The sequence below is a fragment of the Bufo bufo genome, chromosome 2, assembly GCF_905171765.1.
Source record: "Bufo bufo chromosome 2, aBufBuf1.1, whole genome shotgun sequence".
Taxonomy (NCBI): domain Eukaryota; kingdom Metazoa; phylum Chordata; class Amphibia; order Anura; family Bufonidae; genus Bufo; species Bufo bufo.
Window position 1 is genome coordinate 553,370,616 of NC_053390.1, and position 20,965 is coordinate 553,391,580.

The 20,965-nt window shown below is 46.0% G+C and overlaps 1 protein-coding gene across 1 annotated transcript in view; it reads right to left on the reverse strand.

Annotated features, from left to right (window-relative positions):
• GC (GC vitamin D binding protein) overlaps positions 1 to 20,965 on the reverse strand; it is a 322,446-nt gene that overhangs the window by 17,655 nt on the left and 283,826 nt on the right. Inside the window, exon 11 of the mRNA XM_040418123.1 lies at positions 5,797 to 5,929. Coding sequence (XP_040274057.1) covers positions 5,797 to 5,929 — 133 coding nt within the window. The remainder of the gene's footprint in view (positions 1 to 5,796; positions 5,930 to 20,965) is intronic.

The window sequence follows — 20,965 nt, forward strand, 5'->3', positions numbered from 1 at the left end:
ATTTATAGTTTAATAGTATGGGCATTTTTGGGCACATCAGTACTTAAATTTTTTTTGGGGTATTTTCTTTTTTTATTAATAGGGGGTGATTTTAATTTTTATAAAAAAAAATGCAACTTTTTTTAAAGTCCCCTTAGGGGTCATGAACATGTGATCCTTTGATTGAATTACCATTGCAGCATATGGAAGTTCCATTTCGCGAAACCTAAAATGGACTTCTGTGCATAAAATCAGTCCAATCAATCAGAGTATATTTCTTGTAGATAATCAGTCACCCATTTAATCCCCCTTTATGCCTATTTAGGCAATTTTATTGATGCCACTACCCAGGATCAAAGCATCAGAAACCCGTGGAGCGCTTCTCTTCCCTAGCCATGACATGCTGCAGTAATAGTAACTCTCGAGGAAGTAAGATCTAATTGATTTCTGACAGATTAATAAGTAACAGGAGTAACTGGAGCAGTTTTGTAACAGAAAGTAAAATTTAAAATTAAGTAGTTTTTCATGCTGAAATATATCAATATATCATAAATATATAATTTTTTAATTGGATGGCCAGTAGTGTTGATCGAGCACCGTAGTGCTCAGGTGCTCGGGGGCTTGGGCCGAACACGTCGTGAAATTTGGGTGCTCGACCAAGCACCCGAGTATAATGGAAGTCAATGGGAGAACCCGAGCATTAAACTAGGTACCCCCTGCTCTGAAGAGGGGAGGATGCCTGGTTCATAGGAAAATGTCAGAAATTGTTGGTAACATCACCGAAATAGTTCTGTAACAGCATGGGGAGGATGTATGGATGCATTTTGGATTCGCTGGTCGCTGCTGGGAACTTTGTTGTCCAAATAGTACACCACTTTTACATAATGACAATAATACGCACAAAACCAAGGAAAAAAAATTTGATTTTAGAGGAAAAATTGTTTCCTGAATATTTACTTGTATATAAAGTGCAAGTGCTGCCAAAAATTACAAGGAATTACAAGGAAGAGGCACTCCAATACACATTTAGTAACACATAAAGGAGGGCATCATACACACCCTTTAAAAATTATGATTGATGGCCTGCTGGTGACCCTCAAAAACATTAGGAGCAAGGGTCTGCTGATCTGACCATCTAAAACATTATGGGCGGTGGCCTGCTGCCGCTTTGGTGACTCTAGTTAACCTGGGGCCGATGGCATGTCCCCGTGACGGAGACAATCCATTTGGATGTCTGGTCTATCAACTTTCAATGTAATTGTCAGCTCAAAACCATTGTAAACTCCAGTTAACAGGGAATCAGTTTGATTCCGGAGAGGGAGCCTGGGAAATGGCTACCACATTTAATGAAGGCAAGCAGGTGGCGCGCAAATCACACACTCCAGACTCGTGGAGGAAATTACGATAATTAACAATACAGGACTCTTAAGATGCCCTATTATTGAAATGAGTAATAAAAAATTACAGGGAATGTCACTGCGGTATTTTGGATGAGGAATCGTTATACAAGAGAGGCCTTGCTGCCGCTTTGTTGACTCTAAATAACTTCTGCCTGATTGCACATCCCTGTGACGTCCACGATCCATTTTGATATCTTTCCTATCAACTTTCGATGTTGCCTAACATGATGACCACCGGTAACGGGGAATCATTGTTCGATTTCAGAGAGGGAGCCTGATAAACGGCTACGGCTACTACTTTAAAGCAATGCAGCATGAGTTGCAGGCCTTCAGGTGAGCTGACCCTGTAAAAGATTTATATTGCGGGCCTGTAGGTGAGCTGACCCAGTAAAAGACTTTAGGTGCGGGCCTGCTTGTGAGCTGACCCAGTAAGAGATTTAAGTTGCGGGCCTGCAGGTGAACTGACCCTGTAAAAGATTTGAGTTGCGGGCCTGCAGGTGAGCTGACCCTTTAAATGATTTTAGGTGCGGGCCTGCATGTGAGCTGACCGAGTAAAAGATTTGAGTTGTGGGCCTGCAGCTGAGCTGACCCTGTAAAAGATTTGAGTTGCGGGCCTGCAGATGAGCTGATCCTTTAAAAGATTTGAGTTGCGGGCCTGCAGGTGAGCTGACCCTTTAATAGTTTTTAGGTACGGGCCTGCAGGTGAACTGACCCAGTAAAAGATTTGAGTTGCGGGCCTGCAGCTAAGCTGACCCAGTAAAAGATTTGAGTTGCGGGCCTGTAGGTGAACTGACCCTGTAAAAGATTTGAGTTGCGGGCCTGCAGGTGAGCTGACCCTTTAAATGATTTTAGGTGCGGGCATGCATGTGAGCTGACCCAGTAAAAGATTTGAGTTGTGTGCCTGCAGTTGAGCTGACCCAGCAAAAGATTTTAGGTGCAGGCCAGCAAGTGAGCTGACCCTTTAGAAGATTGGAGTTGCGGGCCTGCAGGTGAGCTGACCCTTTAATAGATTTTAGGTGCAGGCCTGCATGTGAGCTGACCTAGTAAAAGATTTGAGTTGCGGGCCTGCAGGTGAACTGACCCTGTAAAAGATTTGAGTTGCGGGCCTGCAGATGAGCTAACCCTTTAAAACATTTTAAGTGCGGGCCGGCATGTAAGCTGAACCCAGTGAAAGATTTGAGTTGCGGGCCTGCTGGTGAGCTGACCCTCTAAAAAATTATATGCGAATGCCTGCTGGTGAGCTGACCATTTTAAAAATTGTGTGGAGGAGGGCCTGCTGCCGAGCTGACCATTTTAAAAAATTGTGTGGAGGAGGGCCTGCTGCCGAGCTGACCATCTTAAAAATTTTGTGGATGAGGGCCTGCTGCCGAGCTGACCATTCAAAAAATAGGGTGGACAAGTGTCTGCTGCCGAGCTGACCATCTTAAAAAAATTGTGGATGAGGGCTTGCTGCCGAGCTGACCATTTTAAATTTTTTGTGGGTGTGCTGTTTGTCACCTAAGCTTCCAGCTTCCAGCTACTGAATGCTTCCAGCTACTGCTTCCAGCTACTGACCAGCTACCAGCTACTGACTAATGGCTGACTGGTGCTGCAAGCTGATAATTTAGAGGTGGAAGTGGAAGAGGAGGTGGAGGAGGAGAAGGGGGGTTTCAGCCACTAGAGTAGGTGGCGGCGGAAACTCTGATGGAAGTAGGGAATGCAATCCTTGGCGTTGGTAGCACCTGTGCCATCCCAGGGTACGACTCGCTCCCGGCCTCTACAATATTCACCCAGTGTGCCGTCAGGGAAATGTAGCGTCCCTGGCTGAAAGAACTTGTCCATGTGTCTGTGGTTAAGTGGCCTTCCCAGTACCTGCGTTGGTCAGGGCACGTGTGATGTTAAGGGACACATGTTGCTGTAAGGCTGGCATGACACACCTTGAAAAATACTGGCGACCGGGGACTGCATAACGAGGGACGGCCACCGACATCAAGCTGCGGAAGGCCTCAGTGTCCACAAGCCTAAATGGCAACATTTCCAGTGCCAGTAATTTGGAAATCTGCGCATTTAGTGCTTCTATGCCTGTGGGTGGGTGGGTGGCTGGGTATTTGCGCTTGCATTCAAATGCCTGGGGTAATGACATTTGGACGCTGCGCTGGGACTTTGAAGTGGATGTGATCGCTGATAGTGCTTGCAAAGATCCAGGTGCAGGGCGGGAGTCATCCGGGCCTGCGTCTTGGACAGGGGATTGGCCAGCACGTAACACAGGGGAAGAGGAGGCAGTGGTGTGACCCGCAGACACAGATTGTGGACCCAGGCGTTCGGCCCACCTATTAGGGTGCTTTGATGCCATATGGTGGATCATGCTGGTGGTGGTGAGGTTGTTAGTTTTCACGCCCCAGCTCATTTTGGTGTGGCACAGGTTGAAAACTACTATTCTTTTGTAGTCCGCACTTTGCTCAAAAAAGCACCATACTGCCGAACACCTACCGCTTGGCAAGGGAGATTTACACAAGGGTGTGCTCCGTTGAACAGTTGCTGGCCTGTTCAGTGGAACCGCCTTCTACCTTTTGCCACCCCACTGCCTTTTCCAGCCTGTTGCAGTGCTGCAGATACCTTCCCCTCTGTACTGCTCTCCTCTCTTGGCTTGTTGCCACCTTCCCAGGTTGGGTCAGTGACCTCGTCGTCCAGCACCTCCTTTTCTCTGATCATCCTCTTCCTCACTCTGATCATCCACTTCCTCACTCTGATCATCCTCCTGATTTGTTGACCTAACCACAATCTCAGTGATTGACAACTGTGTGTCATCTTTTTCCTCAACCTCGTGAGACAGTAATTGCAGTTGAGTCATTGGTAACTGTGTCTCATCATCATCCACCTCATTAAACAATAATTGCCGTTGCCTAGCTTCATGTTATTGAGACTCTGGATGCTCAAGAGGTTGGGAATCGGGGCACAAGATCTCGGGTCCCTCTTCAAGCGTGCTTGGCGAGAGGGCCAAATCAATTAATGGTGATGAAAAGAGGTCCTCGAGTGTGGGATTACCTGTTTGGCCAGACTCTACATGGTGGGAGTAAGGAGGATCAGGGTGAGGATTGTGTGGGCCAGAATCCTGGCTACTGAAACTGGACTTGGTGGAAGAAAAGGTGGTGCTTAACCGACTGGAAGCACTATCTGCTGCAATCCAACTGACCACCTGCTCGCACCAGGCTGACTTTAAGAGTGGTGTCCTCTGCCGCCCTGCAAACTGGGACATGAAGCTAGGTATCTTGGATGATTGTTTTTCTTGTGCTCTGGCAGCAGGCACAGTTTCAACACGCCCAGGGCCACGGCCTCTGCGTACAGCATCAGCATCACGGCCACTTCCCCGTCCCTTAATGTTCATCTTCTTCATGTTATATGTTATATGCACGCTTGACACACAAGATGTGGCACAAATGTCACAGTTCACAGCAAGCACAGTATATGGAAAAAGTACCTAAAATTATGGAAAAGGAAAATAGATTTCACTTTTATTTTTACTATCTCTTGTCCTGACAAACACACGCTATTGCAGCGCAGATGCGACAATTCACTGCAGACACCGTTTATAGGCAAAGTGTGGATAAGGTTACTTTCACACTGGCGTTTCTGGGTCCGCCTGTGAGATCCGTTTCAAGGCTCTCACAAACGGCCCAAAACGGATCAGTTCAGCCCCAATGCATTCTGAATGGATAAGGATCCATTCAGAATGCATCAGTTTGCCTCCGTTCAGCCTCCATTCCGCTCTGGAGGCGGACACCAAAACGCTGACACACAGACGCTATTACAGCACAGATGTGACAATTCACTGCAGGGACCGTTTATAGGAAAAATGTGGATAAATTATGTAAAAAATATAATTGTTTTCAGTAATATTCTTCCTATCTCTGCCCCTGACACACAGAAGGTATTGAGGAACAGATGTCGCAAGTCACTGCAGACACTCTCTATAGAAAAAGAATCGCAAAGTATGGAAAAAAAAAATCAAAGACTACTTTGCAAGATTAAATTGCTGTCACCACACAATAGTCCTAAAAGGACTTTTGGGTTTTTGAAACGTTTTAAAATTGAATAAATTGCAATCACAAACTCCCTACACTATCTGTCCCTTCCTATGTGCAGCTCTCCCTGACTCGCAATGAGCCAAACCCGCGTCATCGGATGCTAAAAAGCTCCCAACATGGCTACTGGCATTACAGTGATGGCAATACTTACCTGCATGTTTATTGGCTGCTTAGCAGCCGTGAAACGTGCGGAGAGGAGACTCGAGACGAACAGGTATTCGGCCGAGCATGCTCGCTCAACACTAATGGCCAGGAGTGTGTAATGGAGAAAATAATCTGCATTTCTATAAAGTATCATTGCCCAAACTATATTGAAAATGGGTCTATAGTGTAGTGATCTTTGCGCTACTCACCTTCTCCTTGCAGTACACTGGAGGTGCATTTATTATACAGCACGTTGATGCTAGATTTGCTCTCTCTTCTGCTAATTCTTCCGCCTTCTTTGATGTTAGTTTTGGAGTCCTGCTGCTGAAAGTCTTAATTATCCTGTCGTGGCAAACAAACCAACATTCATTAGGAACAGTTGCTTGGATTAGAGGCACTGGTGTTGTATTCTGTTTATTCTGATGTCAATATACTGATAGATTATCAGCAATCTTTAACTGAGCCAAAGTCAATGATACATAATGAATTTACATAAATATATAATACTATGACAGAGAAAAATGATCATACCACGACGAGTAGGAAATTCTACAGTATATTATTAATTTGCAGTTTCTGATAATAAATTGACCTGTTAAAGGGAACCTGTAACCATGAAAATGTGAATTAATCTGCCAGCAGCATGCCACAGAGCAAGAAAAGCTGAGGACATTTTTATATACTGTAGGTTTATGGGGAAAGATTCAGTAAAACTGGCATTCTATACATTTAAATTCCTGCTCATTCTGGGCGTTGAAGTCAAGGAGGCGGTCCTATCAGTGATTTGAAAAACTGGTAGTGTAGAGGCTTATCTCAACTGGTTATACAAAGGCACAACACTGTAATTGGCAGTATGTCACTTTCAGCAGGCTCACTATGCATTCTGGAAAGGTGCCAGAAGGGCCAACTCACAGCCAGATACACAGAAGGAGAGAAGGTCCTCAAGCTGCTCATTGTGGAAGGTAAGTATAACAAGCATATACCGAAAACAGGACAGGCTCCTTCTTCAGATCACATCCATGATGGATGTGATCTGAAGAAGGAGCCTGTCCGGCTCCAAAATGAATTATCTGACATCCAATAAATTACTATTTTCAGTATATGCTTGTTATACTTGCCTTCTCCAACGAGCAGCGTATGGACCTTCTTTTTATTCTGTGCATTTGTTTGGAAAGATGGCTGGCAACCCTAGATGTGTATGGGAGCGTCAGAAGAAATATCTGTCGGCAAAATGCTTAAACAACTGTCTAAACCGTATGGTCAACTTAAATGTATTTTGTGCCTATAATTTTTTTCTTCCAGTTAAAACCAAATGGTGACACATATCCTTTTTTAAGCTGTTATTTTCTGATTGTAATTTTTTAATCAACTTTCTTAACATAATTATGGGGCCTACCATGTTGCCTGAGCTGTTGTGACCAGAGTTTAGAGATATGGTCTACAGCAGCCACCATGGTACATAGGTTTCATGTGCCGGGGGTTCAAGGCAGACCTCCGGGACGTCATACGAGCAGGTCACAGGCAAACAGTACAGACATGACAGAAAAGCAGGTAAACAGAAGTGGTACCGAAACCACAGAACCAAGTGCACCGGCCGACCCCAGCAAAACCCGGACAGCGGAGCCAGTAAGCCTCACTTCACAGAGCCCTGGATGGTGGGGATGACTGGGACGAGGGCTCACTGGTCGCACCTCCAGGAAGGCACCGGTACAGTTGGCCCCTACGTGCCAGGAACAGGCTGGTGGAACCTCAGGTGGAACAGACAAACAGAACCAGAGGAACACACAGGTTAGTGATTCCCCCTCCAGGGAAGCCAGGAACCGCCTTCCAGAGACAGACAAGAACAGAACATACAGGGCAGGAACAGATAAGGGACGCAGTTTCGCACTGATTGGCGCTCAGAGGCATATACGCTCTGCTAGGCGAAAACATGGAACAGAACAGGAACAAATAACATAACATGGAGCAGGAACAGATCAGAACAGGACATATCAAATACACAGAAGACACATCCAGGCACAGCAGACAGGGGAAGTTAACCTCATCAGAACTGGAGCTCAGACAGACAGACAGACACACAGGAACAGAACTGGATGTTGCCCCTGACAACCAGCATACACCGATACAGAACTGGGCATTGCCCTTGGCAACCAGGATATACTGAACAGAATACACAAAAAAAGAGGGTTAGTCAGCACCTCCCAGTGCGCAGGTGCACGCCGCCATGGCAAAGACCTAGAGGAAAAAAAAGGGAGACAATGCGGCAGCACTCTGCAAATCAGACAAAGTACAACAATGCTTACAAAAATTATGGTGCTAATACTACGCTTATTTATAAAAGCGAGATGCTTGGTCAATGCATTTTGTACAAAACCATCTAAGCCCGTATGCCAAACGTCAAGGCGATCTCTGTTACACGGGTCCTAACACTAAATACTACCTGTTATGCGCCATAATGACCGCCATAAAATTCAGGGAGTGTTGGACCCACATGCATGTTGGATCCACTCTGCCTTTTTCAGTTTTTTGTGCCAAAATGGCCTCCATTACAAGGGATGCAGGTACCAACATGCATGCTGAGCCCACTCCATACCCTTCCTGGTGCTAGACAGCTTCCAATGAATGTAGTGAGAGCAGGCCACAGCTTTATACTGAAAATAATTAAAATCAGCCTATGGGGCAGACAGGCTAATCAGGAGTGCACGACTCGCTGGAGTGCCACATCTCCAGCATTGTAAATCTGCAAAAAAAGAGGGTTAGTCAGCACCTCCCAGTGCGCAGGTGCACGCCGCCATGGCAAAGACCTAGAGGAAAAAAAAGGGAGACAATGCGGCAGCACTCTGCAAATCAGACAAAGTACAACAATGCTTACAAAAATTATGGTGCTAATACTACGCTTATTTATAAAAGCGAGATGCTTGGTCAATGCATTTTGTACAAAACCATCTAAGCCCGTATGCCAAACGTCAAGGCGATCTCTGTTACACGGGTCCTAACACTAAATACTACCTGTTATGCGCCATAATGACCGCCATAAAATTCAGGGAGTGTTGGACCCACATGTGGGTCCAACACTCCCTGAATTTTATGGCGGTCATTATGGCGCATAACAGGTAGTATTTAGTGTTAGGACCCGTGTAACAGAGATCGCCTTGACGTTTGGCATACGGGCTTAGATGGTTTTGTACAAAATGCATTGACCAAGCATCTCGCTTTTATAAATAAGCGTAGTATTAGCACCATAATTTTTGTAAGCATTGTTGTACTTTGTCTGATTTGCAGAGTGCTGCCGTATTGTCTCCCTTTTTTTTCCACTGAACAGAATACAGATACAGTCAAAGGGGTACACACATACACGGTCTAGATACCGCAGCCAGCACGCAGCCCATAGCAACCAGCCTGCACAGGAGGCAACCTGCAGCCAGTATGCTAGGGAGCCTGCAGCCAGCCTGCATGGAAACACACGTCACAGGGAACCGCACCGTGAAAATAGGCACAATGGTCTGTAGGGGACTCAATGACATCTATAGAAGAGTTTTTTAGACATGCCCTGTGAACTATGCATAGGTAAATTTAGAATCATGTGGGAAATAAGCAATGACCTATTGTAAAAAGTGGAGACTGTGTTAACAAGAAGTGCTGCCAATTATTAGGCTTCTCTGAAGTTTGTTTTGGATGAATCCAGTAAAATGGTGCACACTGTTATTTTACTGCACATGTTGTCGGGCCAAACCACAAGGGAGAAGGAAGAAGGATGCTCACATGACCCTGAGAGGAAGTGGGAGGCCTTGCCCTGATTGGTTCAGAGGCTGAAAAAAAGCTTCATTAGCCAATCAGCAGTGACAGCCTGCAGGGAGATACCTGTGCAGAACTAGCAGACATCATTCTGTGTTGAGCTGTTGATGTAGGTCGATGGGGCTGCAGTGCCTGACAGATTTTTTATTTTTTATTTTTAAATGCATTTTGTAATAGCAAAAGCATTTTATAGTGATAATTAGAGATGAGCAAATTTTTTAAAATTTCGATTCGCCAGTTTACAGATTTTTTTTTTTTGGACAGATTTGGTTCAATCTGAATAAATTCACGGCATATTACGTAAAAAAATGGCTATTTCTTGGCTGCACAGAGCCTTTATAGTAGTATAGAACACTGTGCCTTGCAGTAACACGCATAGGGAGCAGTGATGAGCGTCAGTGGCAATATTTGAATTTGCGATATTTTGCAAATATTTGGGGGGATATTTGTCATATATTTGCGAATTCGCAAATTCGTGATCTCGCCATTATTTTCTTGATTGCGAAAGTTGGCAATCGTAAAATTCATGATAAAAAATTTGCGATAAAAAATTTGCCATCACTACTCCTAAAGTCAAAGATATTGCAGCCTTCTCATTGGCCCACAAGCAAGAAGCAGTGAGAGATCATGGGTACTGCTGAATTATTTTTTTTGAATATTCGCGATTACGAAGATATAGCACTACATTCTAGATTTTCGCGAATTCTCGAATTGCCAATATTCGCAATAAAAATTCACGATTAGAATATTCGCGATTAACACTAGGAGTCTGCTTTAGTAGTGAAATAATACTATGAGTCTGTATGACATGCAGATGACAGGTGTTGCATTTAGAATCACTGCACACTTCACTTATTTTGGCAGTCACAGGGGCAAAACTGATCTAATAACTCATGTATGAATTCAGCCTTACAGGTCGATGTTAGCGCCAAGAAGAAGCGCACTCCTTTTACACCATCAGCTGATTCCCCATGGAGAGGGTGTCAGCAGTAAGTTTGTGTTGACGTAACTGATTATTTTGCCCTTCCTCTGATCCATCAGAACAATAATCCACAAAAAACGGCCTTTACTCGGTCAGCATTTGCTCAGTAATCCATCAGTATTGCTAATGCCAAAAAAAACAGGAGTGGATCCAAAACAGAGCAGACACGTGAATGGAATATTTGCAAGTCTTCTGTGTCTTGTACCCACTCCTGCTTTTGGATACCAAATCACAAACCAATTTTTTGGGGAGAAAAAACAACAACATTTATTTAACAAACAGGATATTAGCACACATAAAATACAACACAGAAGGGGCAAAACCACAAGATAAAAAAAAAAACTGGAAAAACAAAGTGCTTCATCAACAAGAATGGATTGACGAACAGTGTCAGGGTGACCACGATGGTAATGCATACGGATCAAGAAATGTACGGGGTTATGGCTGAAAACTGGAGGACAGTCCAGCAAACAAGCCGACTCCAGCTCATTCTGTGATGAGCTGGGTTGCTGATAAGTGAATTCAAAAGCGCCTGAAGAAATGCGAGTAAAGACATTGTAATAAATTGTCTACCTTCTCCAATGTGACCTTGTCCTTTGATTTATGAATATCATTCCATAAAGTCTTAAAGTCCTCTGCGTGGATGGCATAAGAAATGTCCATGCAAGGTTCAACGGGCACAGAGAAAACAAGCTCTGTGGCCGACACTGATCCAGACACGTCATACCCGGTCCACATTGCTACTAGCCAAGTAAGGTCCTGAGAACTGATCACCAGCTAACTCAAACAACAGTCAAAGGTTCTTTGGAACCACATCCCTACGATAGCCGTGAGCGCCTCGGAGCCATTATACAGGAAGAGCGGGAGGCAAGTAAATGTCTTTGGTAACACTGCCAATAGATTGTCCTCTGTGTACGTCCCACAGAACCAACTTGTCCACACAATCCGGTCCTCTGTGTTTGCCTTGGTGAGTGGAGGCTTTGATGAAATCTGTATGAGCACAGCCAGTGGATCTCTGTCCTTTGCTTTGAGTCCAGGTAAACAGGAAAATTTGGCTTTTAGGTTCAGCTCTGAGCCCACTTTAATGGCAAGACCTTTCTGCTTCTCGGCAGCTATGTGGGCAGACAGGTGCTTGGAATACTCTTTCAGTCTGGTGTATGAGAAATTATACATCGGTGTCACGCTGTACAGAGTCAATTGTTTTTGAAGGAGCAAAGCAGCCTGTTCCGGATCCAGAGTTTCCTCCTAGGGGGTGAACTGCAGGATTTTTCTTTTAGACAAGCTTTGCAATGCAGACATTCGACTTACAGAGGTCAAGCTTCCGGGAGGATACCTCAAGCTGTGAAAATTACTTCTCCTTCATGCCGATGACCTACTTCTGGCGGTTACCACCCCATCGGTTTATGATTGCATATCCTAGCGATAAATTATGTTCCCGTTCACTGACTGTAAACAGAGATATCGACAGACAAATGTATCAAACTCTGCCGCCATCTTTCTAGGCGCCACATCTCCAGTACCCTGACCAGCCAGATTTACCAGCATCTGTTCCCGGACATGAAGCAGTGGAATGACATTGTTCGTAGTCTTGGCGACAAATAACATGGCCTCCTCAAAAGGCCTGAGCAAACGGCAGGTCTCATGCATGAACTGTCACTGACTGACATCGAAGTTACACAGGGGAGTACTCCTGTCCGCTTGGATCATCAGTAAATTGTTTATGACCTTTCTCTGTTCTTACAGTCTGTCCAACATATGAAGGGTGGAATTCCAACAGGTAGAAACGTCGCATATCAGCCTATGTTGGGGGATTCCGTTCTGCTGCTGCAGCTCAAGGAGGGTGTACTTTGCGGTGTATGAGTGGCTGAAGTGCATGCTAAAGTTTCCTGGCCATTTTTAAGATGTCTTGCAGATGGGTGGAAGACTTCAGGAACCGCTTGACAACCAGATTGAACACGTCTGCCAGAGTCACAAAGAATTTCACCACTAAGGACTTCAGTCCATACCACAAAAGGAGGTGTACATTCACCCATACATTTTCAGAAAAAGAGCCAGTGTCACAAAGAATTTCACCACCAAGTAAGTCGTTCCATACTGCAAAAGGAGGTGTACATTCACTCATACATTTTTAGAAAAAGGCTCGAAAAAATGGCGGCTCACCTGGGAGATCCGTATGGGAAGGTGCTCTCCTCAAGGATTACCCAAAACCGTGAGATAAATCTATAGTAGTATAGGAGGGGCACTCACATTTCCACCTCCTAGAGTGGCAGAGCAGAAGACCTTCTGACAATGACACTGCATTCAGCTGTTCAAACCTGACATCAATCAATTTCCATATGGAATGTTTATATGTAACTATATTTTCTTATTGTGCAGATTTATACGTTTTTATTATGTAGATCTTGATTTTTCATATTACACATCCAGATTGATGCGATTTTACACAAAAACGCATATGCATTTTTTTATTCCACTGCCACTACTCTGTGCCTCAACTTAAGATGGACCATTTTCCCATCATCCTATGCAAAAAATTGAGTATAAAAACGTTCCATTTCCTGCTTGCTAAATACCGCCACTGAAGAAGGGGAGGTACCCCGAAACGTGTATGATAAATTTGGACTGAGTAGCAAGCAATACATTTATATGGACTTTGCCTCATGTGGCTTTCTTTAACGGTATACTTCACTACAAATCCAGGATTACAGAATAACGTCTCATTGAACTTTTTATCTGGAGATGCGGAACTAACAGACGCACATCTTGCAACATACAACTCCCCGATCACATGGTTTTCCAGTCACGTATAACCACGCCAAGTCACGTGGGACGCCACGTTGATACCGCGAGACTACACGGGAAGCCGGTAGCAGGTTCGGCGGTGGAGAAAAAAGAGGAGACACTCGACAACCAAGTACTACCTGGTGGTAAGATCTGCAACCGGTAGTGTGCAAAGGGATTTGTCAACTGACCTATGATCCGGTGGTAAAGTATATTGTCATTCCGCATGTATACTTGACACGTGAGATACGGACATACCCCCATATTCATCTACCCCACAGGGTTATATACCAATAGGAGATACGCTCCGCAGCGACATGTCTCTGTTTATGTTTTTCCATCTTCATATGGGACATTAGTCCACAGTGTTTGTTGATTGGGCAACAATTGTTCCATCAAGGTCCTATACGGCTACACACGACGCTACAGATTTGATACATTATTGCATATGACTATATGGATGTGCTAATATATTTTTGATCCTATACACCAGCTTTCTGCTATTGTCTTAGCTATTTAAACACATTTTTATATGTCATTTTTATATGTCATTTTTACGATACCTATTCTGATTCTGTTTTAATAGTGTTTATTAAACATTACACTGTTCATGTATTTGCTGTCCGAGGCTCCTTGATATTTTTAGAAAAAGAGTCAGTGTTACATAAAGATAGTGATGGAAGAACATCTGCCGGAACGGTTCGTGAACGAGATCAAATGTTCGCGAACCGCAAGTTCGCGGTGGGTCCCATTCATTTTGATGGCAGGCGAACCTGAAAAACCTTCAGCTCATATTTACAGCCAAGAAATAATTACTAGAAGTGCACAAATAGTCCCACAACATGGACAGTGACATACCAGATGTATTATTCGAATTTGCAATCTACATTCATTATTTTTTTCAATGCGAAATATCGGCAATATAATTTTTGCATGCGCAAATGCACTATACAGTTCCCAAATGCACTATAAAGAAAGTATATTAGTATATAACACCCCGCTTCAATCAGTTTTTTTGGGGGGGGGACTGGTATATCACACCAGTAGAAATTATTTGTTCCAATAACGCTTGTCCCTCTAGATACCTGCAGTATCGCAGCAGAACCGCACACAACTGCCGCATAGAGATGTCCCGAACTATTTGCCGGCGAACAGTCCCACGGCGGGCGAACATATGCGATGTTCGGTCCGCCCCCTATACGTCATCATTGAGCAAACTTTGACCCTGTACCTCACAGTATGCAGACACATTCCAACCAATCAGCATACCCTCCCTCCCAGACCCTCCCACCTCCTATCAAAAAGCAAGGACAGCATCCATCTTAGATTCATTCTGAAGCTGCACTGTTAATTAGAGCAGGGAGAGTGCTGCTGCTGAATTAATAGGGAAATTGTTAGCTAGGCCAGTGTTCTGTGTCCACTCCAGTCCTCAAAGACTCATGTGCTGTAAGGACAGCGTCCTGACAGCACCCCAAAAAGCCCTTTTTAGGGCTGGTACATCAGTCATTTTTTATATTTTTTATATATATATCTATTGCAGTTGCCTGCCCGTGTGTGAGAGGCCACAGGCCCACAGACTGTACTGTGTGCACACCACTCATATCGGGTGGCACAGTAACTTGCAGATAAAAAGTCATTTAATTTTTTCTCTGTAATATAATTGCAGTTGCCTGCCAGTGTGTGTCAGGCCCACTGACTGTAATGTGCCCCCTGCCAGTGCCCACCACTCATATCGGGTGGCACAGTACCTTGCAGATAAAAAGTCATTTAATTTTTTCTCTGTAATATAATTGCAGTTGCCTGCTAGTGAGTGTCAGTCCCACAGACTGTACTGTGCCCACTGCCCACCACTCATATCGGGTGGCACAGTACCTTGCAGATAAAAAAGTAATTTCATTTTTTCTCTGTAATATAATTGCAGTTGCCTGCCAATGTGTGTCAGGCCCACAGACTGTACTGTGCCCACTGCCCACCACTCATATCGGGTGGCACAGTACCTTGCACGCATAGTACCACTAATCAAAAAAAGACAGGCAGGCCACCCCGCAGGGGCCGTCGTGGTCGTGGTGCTGTGATTTCCTTTGTACCTAGAATAATGCCAATGTTCAGAGGCCACGTACCCTGAACTCGAAAAGTTCTGAGGACATAGTTGACTGGCTTAAACAGGACACCCAATATTCTACAGCTTCCGCTCGGAACCTTGACGCACCATCCTCCAGCTCAGCTTCGGGCATCTCTCAAGTTACCACTCGCCCGCCCGCCGCCACCACCAACACTAGCACCACAGCCGCTTCACTTGATCTGTCAGAGGAGTTATATACACATCAGTTGGAAGAAATGAGTGATGCGCAACCATTATTGCCAGAGGATGTAGATAACAGGGATATATCTCAGTCAGGCAGCATTACACACATTGACGTACGGTGTGATGATGATGATGTTGTACCCGCTGCTGCTTCCTTTGCTGAGTTGTCAGATACAAGTGAAGCGGTTGATGATGACAATGTGTCCGTGGATGTCACGTGGGTGCCCGCTCGAAGAGAAGAAGAACAGGGGGAAAGTTCAGATGGGGAGACAGAGAGGAGGAGGAGACGAGTTGGAAGCAGTGGGAGGTCGTCGCAAGGAGCTAGTGGCACAGTCAGACAGCATGTATCGGCACCCGGGGTCAGCCAGACAGCACGCCAATCAACGCATGCTGTTGCCACCACCAGAATGCCGTCATTGCAAAGTTCAGCAGTGTGGCATTTTTTTGTGTGTCTGCCTCTGATAACAGGGTTGCCATTTGCAACCTGTGCCAAAAGAAACTGAGTCGTGGGAAGTCCAACACCCACCTAGGTACAACTGCTTTGCGAAGGCACATGATCTCACATCACAAACGCCTATGGGATCAACACATGATGAGTACAAGCAGCACACAAACTCAAAGCCACCATCCTCCTCCTGGTCCAGCATCTTCAGCCACGTCAACCACTGCTGTCCTCCTTGCCCCCTTTCAACCACCCGCCACTCCGCCTCTCACCTTAAGCAGTTCCTGCTCATCTGCCCACAGTCAGGTGTCTGTCAAGGAAATGTTTGAGCGTAAGAAGCCAATGTCACAGAGTCACCCCCTTGCCCGGTGTCTGACAGCTGGCTTGTCGGAACTCTTAGCCCGCCAGCTTTTACCATACAAGCTGGTGCAGTCTGAGGCCTTCAAAAAATTTGTAGCTATTGGGACACCGCAGTGGAAGGTACCCGGCCGAATTTTTTTTTCACAAAAGGCAATCCCCAACCTGTACTCTATTGTGGAAAAGGAATTCATGCCATGTCTGGCACACAGTGTTGGGGCAAGGGTCCATCTGACCACTGATACCTGGTCTGCAAAGCACGGTCAGGGCAGGTATATCACGTACACTGCGCATTGGGTAAACTTGCTGACGGCTGCCAAGCATGGAATGCGTGGCTCTGCAGAGGAGTTGGTGACACCGCCACGACTTGCAGGCAGGCCTGCTGCCACCTCCTCTACTCCTTCTACTCCATCCTCTTCGCTAACCTCCTCGGCGGAGTCCTCTTCTGCTGCTGCGTCTTGCTCCACATCAACTGCACCCCAGCTCCCCAGCTCCCCAGGGGCTATTCCACATCCTGGATACGACAGTATGCCGTCTTGGGGTTGACTTGCCTGAAAGCAGAGAGTCACACTGGACCAGCACTCCTGTCCGCCCTGAACGCACAGGTGGATCAGTGGCTGACCCCGCACCAACTGGAGATTGGCAAAGTGGTGTGTGACAACGGAAGCAATTTGTTGGCGGCATTGAATTTGGGCAAGTTGGCACATGTGTTGAATCTGATCGTACAACGCTTTGTGCATAAGTACCCAGGCTTATAGGACGTCCTCAAGCAGGCCAGGAAGGTGTGTGGCCATTTCAGGCGTTCCTACACGGCCATGGAGCACTTTTCTGATATTCAGCGGCGAAACAGCATGCCAGTGAGGCGCTTGATTTGCAACAGCCCGACACGTTGGAATTCAACACTCCTAATGTTCGACCGCCTGCTCCAACAAGAAAAAGACGTCAACGAGTATTTATGGGCAGGGCTAAATGCGTCTTGGACGTGGGTAAGGCATGCCGAACCTGAACTATGGCTGAGTTGTGCCGGAAGCCACGGGCGTGGGTAAGCCTGGAGAGGGCAAAAAGACAAGTACACTATGTTGTCTACACTGGTTTATTCATATTCTTCCAGCCCGCATGACCTATAACGCCAACGACTGAAAAGCTTGAGAAATTTCCCGGTGTGGATTCGGAATGTATCTGTTGAAGCAAGATGACCTCCAGCGCCCCATGGATCGAATAACGTGAGCGGGGACTTGGTGTTTCGAAGCTGACGATGCCGCCCCGATACGGAAACAGTGACCCGAAATGGCTCCTGGGTCGTACCCCAGACCTGCCGCCAGAGAGCGGATGTGGGACGTGAATTGGTTTGAAGTGAGGGGTTTGTTCTTGAAGGGCAGGAGCAGACTGTCAGGAGGCGCTGTCTGCAACAGGGACAATAATTTATTGAGGATCTGGACTGGACACCAATTATTCCGGGTAGGGAAATATTTAATTTCCGTGGATGGCCCTGTCTGGTTTGTTTTGGTTGACGGAATGCTGAGTACATAATAGTTATAGTGCCACGACAATTGTTCTTTGCGAAGACCGCCGAGTCTCGGAGAGCTGCCAGTGAACTCTCCTGGCAGGAGGAAGCCGTAAAAACTTAGAAACATGGCCGCTTGGATGACCGTGCTGGTCAAGGGCCAAAAAGGATCGCCGTCCAGGGCAGAAGACAAATCCCTGAACAGCTTGCCGGATACCGGCTGTCTGCGGGTGGCAGCCTGTTTTGCATTTCCTGTATTCCCCTGAGGGCCGCCTTGATGACCTGGTTGGACAAGATAGAAAAACAACCCGGATTACTGAGCATAAAATGGAGTTGAAGGCCTGCTAGGTATAATTTGATAGTATTATATGAGAGCTTTTGTTGGGAATGGCAGAAGGCTATGAACGCCAGTAAGTAAGATATTTCGTCATGGCCGCCCTGAGGATAGAGAAGTCTAAATCTCTCAAACGCTTTCAACCCCGCTTTATAATTCCTGGACATATTTGGGGCTAATGATTGTGTTATGAGGTGTTTTGCTGTTGAGATCAGAGATTCTAATCCATCACTGGGGTGTTGTATGCCGGGGTTGTGGCACCCGTGGGGTCCACGTCTGGCATCTCCTTGCGGGGCTTTGCCTGCTTTTAGAATGATAATGGCCGGAGACGCTTCTAGGAATCTGGGGGAAACATAAAGTAAACTGAATAATGTACCCGTGGGGATAGGATAAGGACCGTGAGACCCCTTGACCATCCGGGAGACTCCTAACTAAGAACCGAGCCCGGATGGCCTGGAGTGGGGTGTGGCGGACTCAATATGACATATGGCATGGAAACAACAATGGCTAAATTGAAGGTCCAGTTGTCGCCCAACATTTGGCTCATCCTGGCGGGACCCAGAGGCAAGATAAATGATGTGGCATGGTATCAGTGGCAGCTGAACCTGTCACGGATGGTGTACAGGAAACAAGACAATACAATATAAACAATGACTCACTGGATCCACAACTAAGGAACAAAAGGGAGACCCCTGCATGAGACCTGCCGCTCTCCCTTATTGCTCAGCCTATGCGACCACCCCAAAGGTGGATGGGCGCATATCCACGTACCTCGACTATCTTACACCTGAAGACCCTACAATAGTGAGGGGATACGACCACCGGCTCCCTACACAGACACGGAGGGAGTCAGGGTCACCTGGATCCAGAAAACAGAAAATCATAAATACATAAACAGCACTTATCTTGCAGACGACTGGGGACTGTGGACTGAGAACTAGGAACAGCATGCACACACACTCCAGGAAGTTGTATAAGCCGCACACTACTGCATTCTGGGGAGGAACTTAAAGGGCAGCAATCAGTCCAACTGCATGACAGCTGAGATAGACTAACGAGATGAGGAACTCAACCAAAACAAAGAAATTCAAGGAGGAGGATCTGAAAGGCTCCTGTCAGAGCTTCTCAGCTGTCTGGCTGTGACAGTACCCCTCCCTCTACGAGTGGACTCCGGACACTCAGAGCCCACCTTCTCAGGATGGGACCTATGGAAAGCCCTGATGAGACGAGAGGCCTTAATGTCCGTCACTGGGACCCACATCCTCTCCTCAGGACCATAACCCTCCCAATGAACGAGGTACTGGAGGGAACCGCGGACAAGACGAGAATTCACAATCCTAGAGACCTGAAATTCAAGATTTCCATCAACCATAATCGGAGGAAGAGGCAAAGGCGAGGGTACAATAGATTGAACATAAGGTTTCAATAAGGACTTATGAAAAACATTATGGATCTTCCAAGTCTGAGGAAGATCAAGACGGTAGGCAACAGGATTGATGACAGACAGGATCTTGTAAGGCCCAATAAACCTAGGACCCAACTTCCAGGAGGGAACCTTCAATTTGATATTCTTGGTAGACAACCACACCAGATCACCAACATTCAGGTCCGGACCAGGCACACGTCTCTTATCCGCCACACGCTTATATCTCTCACTCATGCTCTTTAGATTATCCTGAATCTTTTGCCAAATAGATGACAAAGACGAGGAGAATCTGTCCTCATCAGGTAAACCAGAAGACCCCTCTCCCGAGAAAGTCCCAAACTGCGGATGAAACCCATATGCACCAAAAAATGGTGACTTATCAGAGGACTCCTGACGACGGTTATTTAAAGCAAACTCAGCAAGGGACAAAAAAGAACACCAATCCTCCTGATTCTCCGCCACAAAACAGCGCAGATATGTCTCCAGATTCTGATTGATGCGCTCCGTCTGGCCATTCGACTGCGGGTGGAAAGCAGAAGAGAATGACAACCGAACCCCCAAGCGAGAACAGAAAGCCTTCCAGAATCTGGAAACAAACTGCGTGCCCACCTTTAGCCAAAATGGGACCCGGGTCTTCAAAATTACCACCTCCCGGAAAACAACGTGACAGGGCATCTGCCTTCACATTCTTAACCCCAGGGCGGAACGTGACAACAAAATTAAACCTTGAAAAGAACAAAGACCATCTGGCCTGTCTCGGGTTCAGACGCTTGGCTGACTCCAAGTAGGCCAGATTTTTATGGTCAGTAAACACGGTAATAGGGTGTCTGGCTCCCTCTAGCCAATGGCGCCATTCCTCAAAAGCCAACTTGATGGCCAACAATTCCCTATCTCCCACATCATAATTTCTCTCTGCGGAGGAGAGTTTCTTTGAGAAAAAGGCACACGGTTGCCATTTGGCAGGAGAGGAACCCTGAGACAAGACCGCAACCACCCCTACCTCAGAAGCATCAACCTCAACTATGAAGGGTAACGAAATATCAGGTTGTACCAGGATGGGAGCGGAAGCAAAACTCTCCTTGATATTAGAAAAGGCTTAAGCGCCTCTACCGACCAGGAAGAAAAATCTACCCCCTTTCTGGTCATATCAGTGAGTGGTTTAACAACAGAGGAATAATTCAAAATAAATTTCCTGTAATAATTGGCAAAGCCCAAAAAACGCATCAGCGCCTTCTGATTCTCAGGAAGCTCCCACTCAAGCACAGCGCGGACCTTCTCGGGGTCCATGCGAAAACCAGAAGCGGAGAGAAGAAACCCCAGAAATTGAATTTCTGGAACTGCAAACACACATTTTTCCAGTTTTGCGTATAATTTATTCTCCCGCAGAATGAGCAAGACCTGACGTAAGTGTTCCTTATGAGTCTTGAAATCAGGAGAAAAAATCAAAATGTC